General features: G+C 41.1%; 5 protein-coding genes across 5 annotated transcripts; 2 read left to right on the top strand and 3 right to left on the bottom strand.

Annotated features, from left to right (window-relative positions):
* Window positions 1-336: 336 nt before the first annotated feature.
* On the bottom strand, window positions 337-1,338 carry LOC146287747 (odorant receptor 131-2-like). Its single transcript, XM_084698701.1, has one exon. The coding sequence runs from the start codon at window positions 1,336-1,338 to the stop codon at window positions 337-339; it is 1,002 nt and encodes a 333-aa protein (XP_084554827.1).
* A 1,195-nt stretch (window positions 1,339-2,533) lies between these two features.
* On the bottom strand, window positions 2,534-3,834 carry LOC146287746 (odorant receptor 131-2-like). The gene is made up of 2 exons (XM_084698423.1): window positions 3,826-3,834; window positions 2,534-3,560 (listed from the first exon to the last, which is right to left on the bottom strand). Exon 2 carries the CDS (start codon window positions 3,545-3,547, stop codon window positions 2,585-2,587), a length of 963 nt encoding a protein of 320 aa, XP_084554549.1. The 5' UTR covers window positions 3,548-3,560; window positions 3,826-3,834; the 3' UTR covers window positions 2,534-2,584.
* A 4,006-nt stretch (window positions 3,835-7,840) lies between these two features.
* On the bottom strand, window positions 7,841-8,848 carry LOC146287745 (odorant receptor 131-2-like). Its single transcript, XM_084698700.1, has one exon. The coding sequence runs from the start codon at window positions 8,846-8,848 to the stop codon at window positions 7,841-7,843; it is 1,008 nt and encodes a 335-aa protein (XP_084554826.1).
* Window positions 8,849-12,403: 3,555 nt separating this feature from the next.
* On the top strand, window positions 12,404-13,375 carry LOC146287744 (odorant receptor 131-2-like). The gene has a single exon (XM_084698480.1). It carries the CDS (start codon window positions 12,404-12,406, stop codon window positions 13,373-13,375), a length of 972 nt encoding a protein of 323 aa, XP_084554606.1.
* A 2,818-nt stretch (window positions 13,376-16,193) lies between these two features.
* On the top strand, window positions 16,194-17,241 carry LOC146287743 (odorant receptor 131-2-like). Its single transcript, XM_084698420.1, has one exon. The coding sequence runs from the start codon at window positions 16,194-16,196 to the stop codon at window positions 17,163-17,165; it is 972 nt and encodes a 323-aa protein (XP_084554546.1). The 3' UTR covers window positions 17,166-17,241.
* The last annotated feature ends 3 nt before the right edge of the window (window positions 17,242-17,244 follow it).

Here is a 17,244-nt window from a genome sequence, read left to right as displayed (position 1 = left end):
AACTATTTATTTTAAGCAAGCTTCTACTTTTAATATAATTAAATTAAACATTTTATTTATTTAGCAGATGCTTTCATCCATAGCGACATACAAACAGACAATTGACAAACTGTACCTCCCATCTCCAGCACAGCAGCCTATTTCTTAAAGGCTATTTGTAGCCAATTTCGTGAGACAGTCAGCAATTGATGCAACCTTCTATTCTGTATTACTTACATTCTGCAACCTACTGCAAGAATAAAAAAAAAATGCAGCTATACATTCATTTAATCAGAGAATGATGTAAATGTTCGCAAGAAGACATAATAAATGCTATAGTGGTACAAAGGGGTGTAATTAATGTTTGTTAGAAGGCACAATGGATGTTTGTCCCAGTTTGGGATGTCTGAGACCAAAACTGAGGTGGTACAGAAGAAAGGGTCTGATGGTTTGGTCTCTCAGGCCATATATCAGCCCACTCAGACACCTGGGCAAGTTCACAAGGCACAAAAACAGAATATAATAAATAGTTATAAGTGTGATTCTGTCCACTTTTCCATAGAAGGCTGTTAGAATAGGGGAGACGAGGGTGGAGGAGAGAATGAGAAGCAGCTGAATCATATGCAGCACAACTGTTTTTTTAGCCTTGGTGGACGAGGTTTTGTCTGAGGAAGCAGATTTGGCTGCTATCATCACACCAAAATAGGAGCACAAGATTACAATTCCCACAAATACAAAAGTGACACCAGTGAAGGCTTTATCCAAATCATAGAACAGTTCCTGTTTGAAAAGTGTTTCTTTAGCACAGAAATCCAGCATGTACTGATCTATAGGCAAAGACTCCAGGAGGATTAACATAAATATTCGGATAATGGTGTTTATGCCGGAGATGGCCCACACCACAGCAATAGACACACCTGTGTTCTTGACGGTGATGATGGCAGAGTGCCTCAGTGGGAAGCAAACAGCCACATACCTCTCCAGTGACATCACCGCCAGGTTGTAAGGGGAGATGTCATTGGTAAGGATGCCCAACATGACAATTATAACACAGAGGTAGCGAATCATAAACACGCGGGTTGTAGCCAGTATGTACAGAAATTGTCCCACTACTAACTGGAAGGTGTCGGCAAAAAGAAGATTGTACAACAACACGTATCGAGGTGTCTCTCTAAAGACTGGCTTGTTTCTTAAAATGAATAATATGACCCCGTTGATATACAGAAAGATTAACAATGGAGTGACAGAAAGCGTTCCAAATAGGACACTCGTTCTGTAAGCTAGGATAAAGTTGTCCTTGGGTTGTGTTAGGTTTGACATCTCACAGCTGCATCTGAAAGAAAGAAAACACATTGACATTGTTAGATGTTATGTTGTTAGACACAACCAACAAATGCACTGCAAACACAAACAAGGATTTTAGGGATGTTGCCATTGACTGTAAAGGCCCTGATCAGCTTTACCTGACGTCTTGAGTGTGAAGCTAGATAAGGTGGAGGTGCTGGGATTACAGTCCATGATCTGAGAGGCTTGCATGAAATCCTCCTATTTAAATTCATTCATATCCTTATTGAGGCCATCAATAACACAGACACCTATTTGATTGCATCATCACTGAAATTGATTATGTGTGTGTGTGTTTGTGAGAGAGAGAGAGAGAGAGAGAGAGAGAGAGAGCGAGAGAGAGAGAGAGAGAGCGAGAGAGAGAGAGAGAGAGAAAGAGAGAGAGAGAGAGTTTCTGTGAGACAGTGTGTATGTGTGTGTGTGTGTGTGTGTGTGTGTGTGTGTGTGTGTGTGTGTGTGTAGTATTCTTAGCATCAGGGTGGAAAGGATGGTGTAACATGATACACGAGCACGGCTTCTCTGAAGTTCTTTTTGCCAACATTTATAATTTGCATTAAATAATGTATGGAATAAAAAGTTAAAATCATAAAAAGTTGCACAGTTAGGGGTCAAAGTTAAGTTATATTTATTAACTCCTTACGCTTACTTCTCCTAAGCCATATACAATATAAATTATGTCATTGTTTAATCAAACCTTTAATGATTCCAAACAACATTAAATATTAATGATTTTTTAATGAGGGGACAGGGGACAGGATCAGACTGTTGTTTGTCTTGTTCACTAGACAAGATTTAAATTTAGATTTAACATTCAAAAAGATCCCAACTAACTAACAGGTGAACTTCTGCTGTGTAGAAAACCATGCAATAGTACATCAATGATGTCATACATTTTGTACAGTTGGTGATTTTTTTTTTGTTTCTGTTAGTAAATCTGTTATTTAGTAATGAATGTCATTTACTTGATTTCCCGGATCAGAAATGGTTTGTTTCAGTTTATACAGCAGAATGAGACTCTCAATAAACTCCAGAGTGTTAACAGAAATGCATGAATTACATCGTCACAGTTTGAAACTATTTATATTAAGCAAGCTTCTACTTTCAATAATACACATGTTTACAAACCTATTTGTAGCCACTTACATTCTGTAACCTACTACAAGAAAAAAAAAGCAGCTATCATGCATTCATTTAGTCAGACAATGATGTAAACATTTGCAAGAAGATATAATAAATGATATAGTGGTACAAAGGGGTGTAATTAACGTTTGTTAGAAGGCACAATGGATGTTTGTCCCAGTTTGGGATGTCTGAGACCAAAACTGAGGTGGTACAGAAGAAAGGGTCTGATGGTTTGGTCTCTCAGGCCATATATCAGCCCACTCAGACACCTGGGCAAGTTCACAAGGCACAAAAAGAGGACATAACGAATAAGTACAAGCGTGACTCGATCTACTTTTCCATAGAAGGCTAATAGAATAGGGGAGACGAGGGTGGAGGAGAGAATGAGAAGCAGCTGAATCATGTGCAGCACAACTGTTTTTTTAGCCTTGGTGGTCGAGGTTTTGTCTGAGGAAGCAGATTTGGCTGCTATCATCACACCAAAATAGGAGCCCAAGATTACGATTCCCACAAATACAAAAGTGACACCAGTGAAGGCTTTATCATAATCATAGAACACTTTGTGTTTATAAAGTGCTTCTTTAGAACAAAAATCCAGCATGTGCTGATCTAGAGGCAAAGACTCCAGGAGGATCAACATAAATATTCGGACGATGGTGCTTATGCCGCAGATGGCCCACACCACAGCAATAGAGACACCTGTGTTCCTGACGGTGACGATGGCAGAGTGCCTCAGTGGGAAGCACACAGCCACATACCTCTCCAGTGACATCACTGCCAGGTTGTAAGGGGAGATTTCAGTTGTAAGGATGCTTACTATGACAATTAAGAAACAGAGATAGCGAATCATATACACGTGGGCGTAAGCCAGTATGTACAGAAGTTGTCCCACTGCTAACTGGAAGGTGTCAGAAAAAATAAGATTGTACAACAAGACGTATCGAGGTGTTTCTCGAAAGACTGGCTTGCTCCTTAAAGTGAATAATACAACCCCATTGATATAAAGAAAGATTAATAATGGTGGTATCGACACAGGTCCAAAGATTAGATTTTTTGTGAAATCTATTGTGATGTTGTCCTTGGGTTGTGTTAGGTTTGACATCTCACAGCTGCATCTGAAAGAAAGAAAACACATTGACATTATTAGATGTTATGTTGTCAGACACAACCAACAAATGCACTGCAAACACGAACAAGAAAGTTTGTCTTAAAATATTTTTGATACACAAGCATCTTTGTAAAGAAATAATTCACATGAGAGCATAATCTTCTTCATGGTTGCTCATCTGACTGCAAAATAAACATTAAAGCAAGATACATAAAACAAATCTGAAATAAAAAGAAGTTGCCATTGACTGTAAAGGCCCTGATCAGCTTTACCTGACGTCTTGAGTGTGAAGCTAGATAAGGTAGAGGTGCTGGGATTACAGTCCATGATCTGAGAGGCTTGCATGAAATCCTCCTATTTAAATTCATTCATATCCTTATTGAGGCCACCAATAACATCGTCAGCAATTTGATGACATCATCAGTGAAATCTAATGTGTGTGTGTGTGTATGTGCATGAGACTGTGTGTATGTGGTTTGGGTGTAAACTGTGACGTACACCAGGAATATCTTCAGTGTGTCTGTTTGTGTAGGTGTAGGATTGTTTGTATCAAGGTAGAAAGGATTGTTGGACATGGATGGCTTGTCTAAAGTCCTTTTTACAAACATTCAGAATTTGCATAAAACACTGTATTGAAAAAAGATACAAGAATCAACAGTTGCACAGTTAGAGGTCAAAGATAAATTATTTTAGATTATGAAATTGACTCCTTCTCCAATGTATCACGTTTGACACACAAAAGTCAAAATGTTGTTTGTGATTGATTGTAGATTCCTTCTGGTCTTGTGGTCAGATCAGGAGCAGCGCGGTCACGACGCTGTGATCTCATGGTGAAGGCCACATACCTGCTTTACTCTCTATTGTCACAGATTAGATGACATCATCTGTCCACAGGGAAACATTGATCCCTCGTCAACAAAACCATACACAACCTAAATGATGTCAATGTTTACTCAGAACTTTAATGAAGGCCTAAAGGAATAACTGAAGTCTAAATGATATTAAATATTAATGATTTTTAATGAGGGCACAGGCCTTCGTATCAGTGTACACAAACAAGCAAGTTTCACTGTGGTTTGTACAAAGCCCAACCCCTCAATTTGGAGCGAAGCCCCCTGGTGGATCTTAGTGATATTGCATGTCCGTTTTGGCACCTGACCAGTCCCAGACATTTTCTCTTATCAACTCCAGTCTAAATATCCCAAACTATCTTCATTAAATAATATTTAAAAATCAGTTCTCAAATCTGGCTCAATATAATAACTTTTAATGCAATTGTTTTTGTTTGAGACTGATAAGTTTTAAATATATCCAAATGGAGAAAATGACACCCCATTTCTTTTTGCTTACGTCAACGACGGCATTGACCTCAAATAGAGTGATGCAGGAAGGAGTCCTAAAACCAGGTCGAGGAGATAAGACAATGAGGTGACAGGTTGACACTTTTATTCAGTGCAGCCAATCATTCCAGTTCAAGTTCAAGTCTTTTATTTGTCAGGTACACAGCACAACACAAGGTCAGACTGGGCACTGAAATTCTTAAGACAAGAAAACGCAAGCACCTGGCATAACATAACATATAAGTACACAGAACATAATTTACATCTATGCTGAGCTTAAATAAGTGAAACTTCCTAAATATACATATAGCAATAAAAAATCGACTATACTAACCCTAATACTAAAACTTCCTAAATTACAGATAACAATAAATAATACACTATAGGCATATAAAACCTATTTCAACCCTATAACCTATTCTAACCTAAGTGGAGTACAGTACAATAGGACAAAATTGCAGATCAGTGACTAAGTCGATGACCATACAGGAGCCTGGTGGCGAGGTACAGTGAGGTACAGTAGTGCAATGTTACTGAAGAGCAACCAGTAGCTGTAAGTGACAGTGTATAAGTGACTAGTGTGCAGTAATCAATGTCCATATCAGTGTCCATTCAGAAGCCTAATGGCCCTTGGGTAGAAACTGTTGTCCAGTCTGCGTGTGCCCGACCGGATACTGTGGTAACGCCTGCCAGAAGGCAACGGGGTAAAGAGACTGAAGGACGGGTGGGAACAGTCTCTTAGAATCCTGCCGGCTTTCCTTGGGCAATGTGTGTGGTAGGTGTTCATTCGGGTAGAGAGATGGTGTTGTTGGAATAGGAGAAGGGAAGTAAGTGTTGTAGTAGGTTTCATGAAGCATAGAGCAATACATGCAACCGGATGTCTTCTATTCTTGATAACACTTACATTCTCAGTCCCCTATTACAATTAGACCCAAACAACATACATCTATCATGCATTAATGTATCCAGACAATAATGTATCCATTCACAAGAAGACATAATACATTATATTTTACAGTAGTATAAAGCATTGCGTAATTGTGTTCATTACAAGTTTCAGTGGTCATACAGTTTTTTTAAATTCGCTTTGGTACTATTTTCACAAGTAGATCACAAAGATCCAAACTGATCACACTTGTAACACAGCCAGTCATTGTTTCAAACACAAGTTGATTGTAATATGTAATGGAAACATTTGGTTTAATAACCAAAACACAACAGTATGATCTTCTTTCAGTTTAGTACTTTTAACAATCAGTTCATCCAACAGCAAACAATCCAAGATACATGTTTCAATTTGCCTTAGAAGTGCGAAATTAATATGCTACAGTACTATGTAAAAAACTGATTACACAGTTTGACATTAGGCAATACACTTACAGTACTCACATTTACATAATATGTTAAATTATCATTTTCAAAATATCCATCCTATGTGTAATCAAGTGAAGGATCAATGAAGACATCGTCTACAATCATTTGGGCAAAGTAAGTAGTTTTGAAAATGTTTCTGATATAATTTTATTATAGGTATACTTTCTACTAAGTAACTACGTAACTGAGAACAAAACATAACATTTAGAGGCCCCATGCCCACCTCTCTGACCTCTCTGACCTCTCTGACCTCTCTGACCTCTCTGTTGGTGCCCATGCCCACCTCTCTGACCTCTTTGTTGGTACCCATGCCCACCACTCTAACCTCTCTGTTGGTGCCCATGCCCACCTCTCTGACCTCTCTGTTGGTGCCCATGCCCACCTCTCTGACCTCTCTGTTGGTGCCCATGCCCACCTCTCTGACCTCTCTGTTGGTGCCCATGCCCACCTCTCTGACGGTACCCATGCCCACCTCTCTGACCTCTCTGTTGGTACCCATGCCCACCTCTCTGACCTCTCTGTTGGAGCCCATGTCCACCTCTCTGACCTCTCTGTTGGTGCCCATGCCCACCTCTCTGACCTCTCTGTTGGTGCCAATGCCCATCTCTCTGACCTCTCTGTTGGTGCCCATGCCCACCTCTCTGACCTCTCTGTTGGTGCCCATGCCCACCTCTCTGACGGTACCCATGCCCACCTCTCTGACCTCTCTGTTGGTACCCATGCCCACCTCTCTGACCTCTCTGTTGGAGCCCATGTCCACCTCTCTGACCTCTCTGTTGGTGCCCATGTCCACCTCTCTGACAGATCCCTTGTCCACAAGCTCTTCCTATTCCCTGCTGTCTATGCTGCTATTTTAAAAGAAATTGCCAGTGTTTACGCCCCCACTTTTACGTATATCTAATGACCAATTGTGGTTACCTCAAATCTGAAATTAAGTAGCAACAACGAGTATTCATCATGTGTGGTTAATTTATATGTTTTTTACAAAAACACATTTTATTTCTGTAGTTCTCAAAATCAATATACAGTTTATTGCTGAAATGAAAACATATAGGTTTATCAAACGGTTCAGTGAGTAACCATTAAAATCTGTTGGATTAAGTCCTGGTCGAATGTATTTACGCAAATTAAATGAGAAGCATATCAAAAGTATTGTGAGCATTGCATTGTGAAAGACAATTACTTCATATGAAAGGTATTTCTTTGATGACACACTGATTAGGTGTTGTGAGAAAGTGATTGTGTATTTTGTGCATTGTACTTTATGAGGTTTTACCACATACTTGTGAAAATAGTACCAAAGCGAATAAAAAAAACTGTAAATGACAGTGGGCATCTGCGGCTCAGGAGGTAGAGAGGATCATCCAGTAATCACAAGGTTGGTGGTTTGATCCTCTGCTCCTCCTGTCTGTGTGTCGAAGTGTCCTTGAGCAAAACACTGAACCCATGTTACCCCTGATGAGCAGGCCAGCGTCTTGCATGGCAGCTGTGTGTGTGTGTGTGTGTGTGTGTGCGTGCTGAAAATATAAAGTGCTTTGAGTGCTACTGAGGGACAAAAAAAAGGTGATGCAGTCTATTTACCAGATGCCCTAGCTGTTTGACTGAGACCAGATACCCTAGCTGTTTGACTGAGACCAAAACTGAGGTGGTACAGAAGAAAGGGTCTGATGGTTTGGTCTCTCAGGCCATATATCAGCCCACTCAGACACCTGGGCAAGTTCACAAGGCCAACAAACAGGGCATAAAAAATACTTACAAATGTGAGTCGATCTACTTTTCCAACAAAGGCTGATAGAATAGGGGAGACGAGGGTGGAGGAGAGAATGAGAAGCAGCTGAATCATGTGCAGCACAACAGTTTTTTTTGCCTTGGTGGACGAGGCTTTGTCTGAGGAAGCAGATTTGGCTGCTATCATCACACCAAAATAGGAGCACATGATTACAATTCCCACAAATACAAAAGTGACACCAGTGAAGGCTTTCTCAAAATCATAGAACACTTTGTGTTTATAAAGTGTTTCTTTAGAACAAAAATCCAGCATGTACTGATCTAGAGGCAAAGATTCCAGGAGGATCAACATAAATATTCGGATTATGGTGCTTATGGCGCAGATTGCCCACACCACAGCAATAGACACACCTGTGTTCTTGGCGGTGACAAAGGCAGAGTGCCTCAGTGGGAAGCACACAGCCACATACCTCTCCAGTGACATCACCGCCAGGTTGTAAGGGGAGATTTCATTAGTAAGGATGCTTACTATGACAAATAAGAAACAGAGATAGCGAATCATATACACGTGGGCGTAAGCCAGTATGTACAGAAATTGTCCCACTGCTAACTGGAAGGTGTCAGAAAAAATAAGATTGTACAACAAGACGTATCGAGGTGTTTCTCGAAAGACTGGCTTACTCCTTAAAGTGAATAATACAACCCCATTGATATAAAGAAAGATTAATAATGGTGGTATCGACACAGGTCCAAAGATTAGATTTGTTGTGAAACCGATTGTGATGTTGTCCTTGGGTTGTGTTAGGTTTGACATCTCACAGCTGCATCTGAAAGAAAGAAAACACATTGACATTGTTAGATATTATGTTGTTAGACACAACCAACAAATGCACTGCAAACACGAACAAGAAAGTTTAGGGATGTCATTAGCTTCACATTATTATGAGTTTTGTTTTCAAATCTTTAAGCATCTTACAAAAAATAGTTTTACATTAGGGCATAAAGTTCTTTATGGTTAATCATTTGACTGCAAGAGACATAGTAAGATAAATGAAATAAATCTGAAATAAAAACAAGTTGCCATTGACTGTAAAGGCCCTGATCAGCTTTACCTGACGTCTTGAGTGTGAAGCTAGATAAGGTGGAGGTGCTGGGATTACAGTCCATGATCTGAGAGGCTTGCATGAAATCCTCCTATTTAAATTCATTCATATCCTTATTGAGGCCATCAATAACACAGACACCTATTTGATTGCATCATCACTGAAATTTAGTATGTGTGTGTGTGTGTGTGTGAGAGAGAGAGAAAGAGAGAGAGAGAGAGAGAGAGAGAGAGAGAGAGAGAGAGAAAGAGAGAGTTTCTGTGAGACAGTGTGTGTGTGTGTGTGTGTGTGTGTGTGTGTGTGTGTGTGTGTGTGTGTTTGTGAGAGAGAGAGAGAGTTTCTGTGAGACAGTGTGTATGTGTGTGTGTGTGTGTGTGTGTGTGTGTGTGTGTGTGTGTGTGTGTGTGTGTGTGTATGTAGGATTCTTAGCATCGGGGTGGAAAGGATGGTCTGACATGATACAGGAGCACAGCTTCTCTGAAGTTGTTTTTGCCAACATTTATAATTTGCATTAATTAATGTATGGAATAAAAAGTTAAAATCATAAATAGTTGCACAGTTAGGGGTCAAAGTTAAGTTATATTTATTAACTCCTTACGCTTACTTCTCCTAAGCCATATACAATATAAATTATGTCATTGTTTAATCAAACCTTTAATGATTCCAAACAACATTAAATATTAATGATTTTTTAATGAGGGGACAGGGGACAGGATCAGAGTGTTGTTTGTCTTGTTCACTAGACAAGATTTAAATTTAGATTTAACATTCAAAAAGATCCCAACTGACAAACAGGTGAACTGCTGCTGTGTAGAAAACCATGCAATAGTACATCAATGATGTCAACATTTACTAAGAACTTTAATGAAAGCTCAAGGGATGCTTCAGTTCTGAACTACAACATTAAATATTAATGCTTGATAATGAGGGGATAGGGACCGAATCAGGATAAACAACAACTCAATACAAGATACCGGATACACCATGCACCTCAATGTTTGTCTCATTAATTAGTGTAATTAGAGAAGTTCCTGTGTCAGCAATATTGTGAAACACTTTTGGGGGGAAGGAGGGAGATTGGCTGACCTTGCGAGAAACCATCTTGCCCAGTTCAAAGTTATCCGTTTGCACTATAATCACAGTGGTTCTGACCAATCGGCATCTCCTGAGGAACTATTGGCAGATGTGGACGTGGTTGAAGTTTGCCCATGATTATCTAGTTATGCAGCAGCCTGCTAACGACCAGTCATTTGAATCAGGTGTGTTGGAACAGGGAAATGTCTAAAACGTGCAGGACCAGGGTTGAGAACCATTGGATTAGAGAGTGAAGTATATAAAAAAAATTGTTTAGGGACTTTAAAAAGAAGGGACAAGGTCCTCTGTCACATTTTTCTGGTTAGTTAGGTGGTGTGGGCAGCAGGGTTAGTTAGGTGGTGTGGACACCAGGGTTAGTTAGGTGGTGTGTGAAGCAGGGGATAGTTAGGTGGTGTGTGAAGCAGGGGATAGTTAGGTGGTGTGTGTAGCATCAGGGGTTAGTTAGGTCAGTTGTTCTCAATCCTGGTCCTCGGGACCCCCTGCCCTGCATGTTTTAGATATTTCCCTGCTCCAACACACCTGATTCAAATAAATGCCCCTGATAACGACCCATGAATTTGAATCAGGTGTGTTGGAGCAGGGAAATATCTAAAACAGGGGTTCCCAATCCTGGTCCTCGGGCCTCCCTGTCCTGCATGTTTTAGATGTCTCCCTGCTCCAACACACCTGATTCCAATGAATGGGTCGTTATCTAGTTATGCAGAAACCTGCTAACGACCATTCATTTGAATCAGGTGTGTTGGAACAAGGAAACACCTAAAACATGCAGGGCAGGGAGGCCCGAGGACCAGGATTGGGAACCCCTGATCTAAAACATGCAGGGCAGGGGGTCCCAAAGACCAGGATTGAGAACCACTGAGTTAGGTGGTGTGGGCAGCAGGGGTTAGTTAGGTGGTGTGGGCAGCAGGGGTTAGTTAGGTGGTGTGGGCAGCAGGGGTTAGTTAGGTGGTGTGGGCAGCAGGGGTTAGTTAGATGGTGTGTGTAGCAGGGGTTAGTTAGGTGGTGTGGGCAGCAGGGGTTAGTTAGGTGGTGTGTGTAGCAGGGGTTAGTTAGGTGGTGTGGGCAGCAGGGGTTAGTTAGGTGGTGTGTGTAGCAGGGGTTAGTTAGGTGGTGTGGGCAGCAGGGGTTAGTTAGGTGGTGTGGGCAGCAGGGGTTAGTTAGGTGGTGTGGGCAGCAGGGGTTAGTTAGGTGGTGTGGGCAGCAGGGGTTAGTTAGGTGGTGTGTGTAGCAGGGGTTAGTTAGGTGGTGTGGGCAGCAGGGGTTAGTTAGAGGGTGTGTGTAGCAGGGGTTAGTTAGGTGGTGTGGGCAGCAGGGGTTAGTTAGAGGGTGTGTGTAGCAGGGGTTAATTAGGTGGTGTGGGCAGCAGGGGTTAGTGAGGTGGTGTGTGTAGCAGGGGTTAGTTCGGTGGTGTGTGTAGCAGGGGGTTAGTTAGGTGGTGTGGGCAGCAGGGGTTAGTGAGGTGGTGTGTGTAGCAGGGGTTAAGTGGTGTGGGCAGCAGGGGTCAGGCATAGTAGAGTTTGGGTCAGAAAAAGCTTTGGTACTACAAGAAGAGTTGCGCTTGGCTGGTCCAGTTTGACCAGTTCATTTTGACTTGAAACCAATGGGACACACAGCACTGATGGGACCAGCTGCTTGGGGTGTTTTCAAGAAGACTGATACACTCCCCTGTCCCCTCATTAATACACATTCAAATGTGACATAATCCTAGAACTTCATCAGGGATTCATTGCTTGTTGATATTGACATCATCGCAACAAGTCATGGTTGTACTCACTGGAGGTCAGGGTATTTAAACACCTGTAATCATGTGAAGTGAAGACATTCAGGTAATCACGTTGAATGATTGTTTGTCAGACACCAAGGTGAGAACCCACAGTTAGGATCGTCACATAGAGACATTTGTACAAATGTATTTATTTTATCTCATTTTAGTTGTGTGATGCTGATGACAGAAGACCAGGATCTATGTGGTAATTATTATGAGTTAATTTTCATTTTAAACTGTATTTGAGAATGACAATAATTATTTTTACCAAATGTGAAGTGGTTTAAGAATTTATCATGCATTTAACAGAACATGTAACAGAACTTTTCTCTAAAACAATAGTATTGTCAGCCCTAATACGCCTTAGTCAAGTTGGCAAGAAATATGTGCTGGTGTTTTCTAACGCAATAAATAATCAATTTTTCTCTTCAGATTTACCTCAAACATGTCAAATTCAACAGGACAGCAAATCAACATCACAATACCTGATATGTTTCAGGTTTATCTGGTGAAAGGACTTTATGGAGCTTTCTGTGTGTTTCCATCTATTGTCTTCCTTTACATCAATGGCATCATGTTGTTCACTCTGAGGAGCAAGTCAGTCTTTAGAGACACCCCTCGATACCTTCTCCTGTATAATCTGCTCTTCGCTGACACCTTCCAGTTGGCAATGGGTCAACTGCTCTTGATCTTGTCTCTACCTCCAGTGTTTCTGACTCACTATACATGTACAATAATTGTCTTGATAACTATCACTGTGACTTCTGTGTCTCCCTTGAACCTGGCGGTGATGTCACTGGAGAGGTATGTGGCTGTGTGCTTCCCACTGAGGCACTCTGCCATCATCACCGTCAAGAACACAGGTGTGTCTATTGCTGTGGTGTGGGCCATCTGCGGCATTGACCCGCTGATACGATTAATTCTTCTGGTTCTGTATGAGACATTTTCTGCGGATCAGATAATGCAGCAATTCTGTGCTATGGACGCACTTTTCTACAGTACAGTATCACAGGAATATGAGAAAGCCTTCACTGCTGTCTCTTTTACATCTGTGGGTATCGTAATATTGTGCTCCTACTTTGGTGTGACGACAGTAGCCAGATCTGCTTCCTCAGACAAAGCCTCAACCACAAAAGCCCGCAACACAGTTCTGCTGCATATGATTCAGCTGCTTCTGTGTCTCTCCACCTCTCTTTCCGGTATACTAATGGGATATATATACAGACTTGGAACACTGAATCGAACTGCAAGGTTAGTTGTTGGTTATATTTTCTTTATATTCATTGTAACCTTGCCTAGGTGCCTGAGCAGTCTGATATATGGTCTGAGAGACCAAACCATCAGACTTGTATTCCTGCACCACCTCAGGTGTGCTCTCTGGACAGGTGGGCCCAGTTTAACAACAGATAAACACTGAGGGCCACATTGCTGAAATGGAAATGACATTTATCATGGTCTTTATGCTTAATAAATACAAATACTTTGTATGGCAATGGAACAATTAGAAATTTGATAAGATCAACATACTTGAAAAAAATGGTGTTTGTTGAAGGGACTATTTTCAAGGGACCAGTGTCTGATGTTGTTTTAACACTCCTGGCTAAATGGAAGGAGCTGTCAGACAGGCATGAGTTGGATAAAGTGGAACAAAAAGTAACACATTAATAAAGATCAGAAGGTCATATTTACATATCTGTGAAATCATGCAAATGTATAATATAATAAAGGAGGGACTTATCTGCTTTAATTGTCTCTTTGGAGTTCTTACTCATTTTGATGTGCTGCACACTTGAAACTAAATTGTTTGTATTCATGTTGCATCTATCTGAAATTGACTACAGGTTTCCATGGCTTTAGTTCAAGTTCAGTTTAAGTCTTTTATTAACAGATGCACAGAACAACACAGGGTCAGACTGGGCACTCAAATTCTTAGGACAAGACAACGCAAAGCAACCTGGCATAACATAACACATAAGTACACAGAACATAGATTACATCTATGAAAGCAAAAATATAATAAACCTCCTAATATACAATAATATACCGTATTCAATACATTATACTAAACCTCTAAATACACATAATAATAAACATAATAACCTATACTAACCTTGTAAACCTATACTCACCTAAGACAAATGAAGTACAATAGTGCAATATTACTGATAGTGCAACCAGTAGCTGAAATAACCTTATAAACCTATGCTAACCAAAGACAAGTGAAGTACAATAGTGCATTACTGCTGAAAGTGCAACCAGTAGCTGAAATAACCTTATAAACCTATGCTAACCAAAGACAAGTGAAGTACAATAGTGCATTACTGCCGATAGTGCAACCAGTATCTGAAAGTGACAGTGCGTAAAGTGGCTAGTGAGTAGTGTATCAGTGTCCATATCAGTGTCCATTCAGAAGCCTGATGGCCCTTGGAAAGGAACTGTAGTCCAGTCTGCGTGTGTGAGACCAAATGCTTCAGTATCACCTGCCAGAAGGCAACGGGGTAAAAATACTAAAGGATGGATGGTAACAGTCTCTTAGAATCCTGCCAGATTTCCTGAGGCATCGTGTTTGGTAGGTGTCATGTAGGGCTGGGAGCTTCCTGCCAATGATGAACTCAGCAGACCTGACAACACTACGTAGGGCCTTGCATTCCCTGTCTGTGCAGCTCCCATACCACACTGTGAAGCAACCAGTCAGAATGCTCTCTACAGTGCATCTGTAGAAGTTAGTGAGGAGGACTGAGTCCTTGCCAAACTTCTTTAGTCTCCTCAACAAGAAAGTCTCCTCATGAACTCCTCACAGTAGTGCTGATTTCCACGAGTTTTCATAATTTCTGTAATCATTACGCAACAGTTCATCTAAGTAGATCTTTCAGTTCCATTTAGAGGTTGTTTGCTCCCTGTTGTCTGCTGGATGTTCTTCATGATCTTGATATTTATTGCTGATTTGGACAATATCAACATCATTTTGGGATACACGTTAATGTATTAATAACAACGGATAATTCCAACCATCTGACCAACTAGTAGGACAGAAAGTGTGCTACTCCTTGATTCAAACTTTAAAAGTTTGTTTGTAATTTTCTTGGAATAAATCGGTGGATTCCTACAGTATTGATTCATGTCATGTCTGTGTTGTCTATGGTCAGAGAGGGGGTTAGTTAGGTGGTGTGTGTAGCAGGGGTTAGTTAGGTGGTGTGGGCAGCAGGGGTTAGTTAGGTGGTGTGTGTAGCAAGGGTTAGTTAGGTGGTGTGGGCAGCAGGAGTTAGTTAGGTGGTGTGAGTAGCAGGGGTTAGTTAGGTGGTGTGTGTAGCAGGGGTTAGTTAGGTGGTGTGTGTAGCAGGGGTTAGTTAGGTGGTGTGTGTAGCAGGGGTTAGTTAGGTGGTGTGTGTAGCAGGAGTTAGTTAGGTGGTGTGTGTAGCAGGGGTTAGTTAGGTGGTGTGTGTAGCAGGGGTTAGTTAGGTGGTGTGGGCAGCAGGAGTTAGTTAGGTGGTGTGGGCAGCAGGGGTTAATTAGATGGTGTGGGCAGCAGGGGTCAGACATAGTACAGTTTGGGTCAGAAAAAGCTTTGGTACTACAAGAAGAGTTGCGCTTGGCTGGTCCAGTTTGACCAGTTCATTTTGACTTGAAACCAATGGGACACACAGCACTGATGGGACCAGCTGCTTGGGGTGTTTTCAAGAAGACTGATACACTCCCCTGTCCCCTCATTAATACACATTCAAATGTGACATCATCCTAGAAATTCATTAGGGATTCATTACTAGTAAATATTGACTTAATCGCAACAAGTCATGGTTGAACCAACTGGAGGTCAGGGTATTTAAACACCTGTAATCATGTGAAGTGAAGACATTAAGGTAATCACGTTGAATGATTGTTCGTGAGCCAGCAAGGTGAGAACCCACAGTTAGAATCATCTTATAAAGACATTTGTACAAATGTATTTATTTTACCTCATTTTAGTTGTGTGATGCTGATGACAGAAGACCAGGATCTATGTGGTAATTATTATGGGTCTATTTTTCTATCTTAAACTGTATTTGAGAAGGACAATAATTATTTTTACCAAATGTGAAGTGGTTTAAGAATTTATCATGCATTAAAGTAACAGAACATTTCTTTAAAAAAATAGTATTGTCAGCCCTAATAAGCCTTGTTCAAGTTGTCAAGAAATATGTGCTGATGTTTTCTAACATGACAAATAATCTATTTTTCTCTTCAGATTTACCTCAAACATGTCAAATTCAACAGGACAGCAAATCAACATCACAATGCCCGATATGTTTCAGGTTTATCTGGTGAAAGGACTTTATGGAGCTTTCTGTGTGTTTCCATCTATTGTCTTCCTTTACATCAATGGCATCATGTTGTTCACTCTGAGGAGCAAGTCAGTCTTTAGAGAGACCCCTCGATACCTTCTCCTGTATAATCTGCTCTTCGCTGACACCTTCCAGTTGGCAATGGGTCAACTGCTCTTGATCTTGTCTCTACCTCCAGTGTTTCTGACTCACTATACATGTGCAATAATTGTTTTGATAACTATCACTGTGACTGCTGTGTCTCCCTTGAACCTGGCGGTGATGTCACTGGAGAGGTATGTGGCTGTTTGCTTCCCACTGAGGCACTCTGCCATCATCACCGTCAAGAACACAGGTGTGTCTATTGCTGTGGTGTGGGCTCTCTCCAGCATCAACCCGCTGATACGGTTAATTCTTCTGGTTCTGTATGAGACATTTTCTGCTGATCAGATAATGCAGCAATTCTGTGCTATGGACGCACTTTTCTACAGTACAGTATCACAGGAATATGATAAAGCCTTAACGGCTGTCACTTTTACATCTGTGGGTATCGTAATATTGTGCTCCTACTTTGGTGTGACGACAGTAGCCAGATCTGCTTCCTCAGACAAAGCCTCAACCACAAAAGCCCGCAACACAGTTCTGCTGCATATGATTCAGCTGCTTCTGTGTCTCTCCACCTCTCTTTCCGGTATACTAATGGGATATATATACAGACTTGGAACACTGAATCGAACTGCAAGGTTAGTTGTTGGTTATATTTTCTTTATATTCATTGTAACCTTGCCTAGGTGCCTGAGCAGTCTGATATATGGTCTGAGAGACCAAACCATCAGACTTGTATTCCTGCACCACCTCAGGTGTGCTCTCTGGACAGGTGGGCCCAGTTTAACAACAGATAAACACTGAGGGCCACATTGCTGAAATGGAAATGACATTTATCATGGTCTTTATGCTTAATAAATACAAATACTTTGTATGGCAATGG

Source organism: Hypomesus nipponensis, chromosome 5, assembly GCF_054491055.1.
Source record: "Hypomesus nipponensis isolate SF chromosome 5, ASM5449105v1, whole genome shotgun sequence".
NCBI classification, from domain to species: Eukaryota; Metazoa; Chordata; class Actinopteri; order Osmeriformes; family Osmeridae; genus Hypomesus; species Hypomesus nipponensis.
The sequence above is the reverse complement of the archived record's forward strand: the minus strand, read 5'-3'. Positions and strand labels throughout refer to the sequence as shown.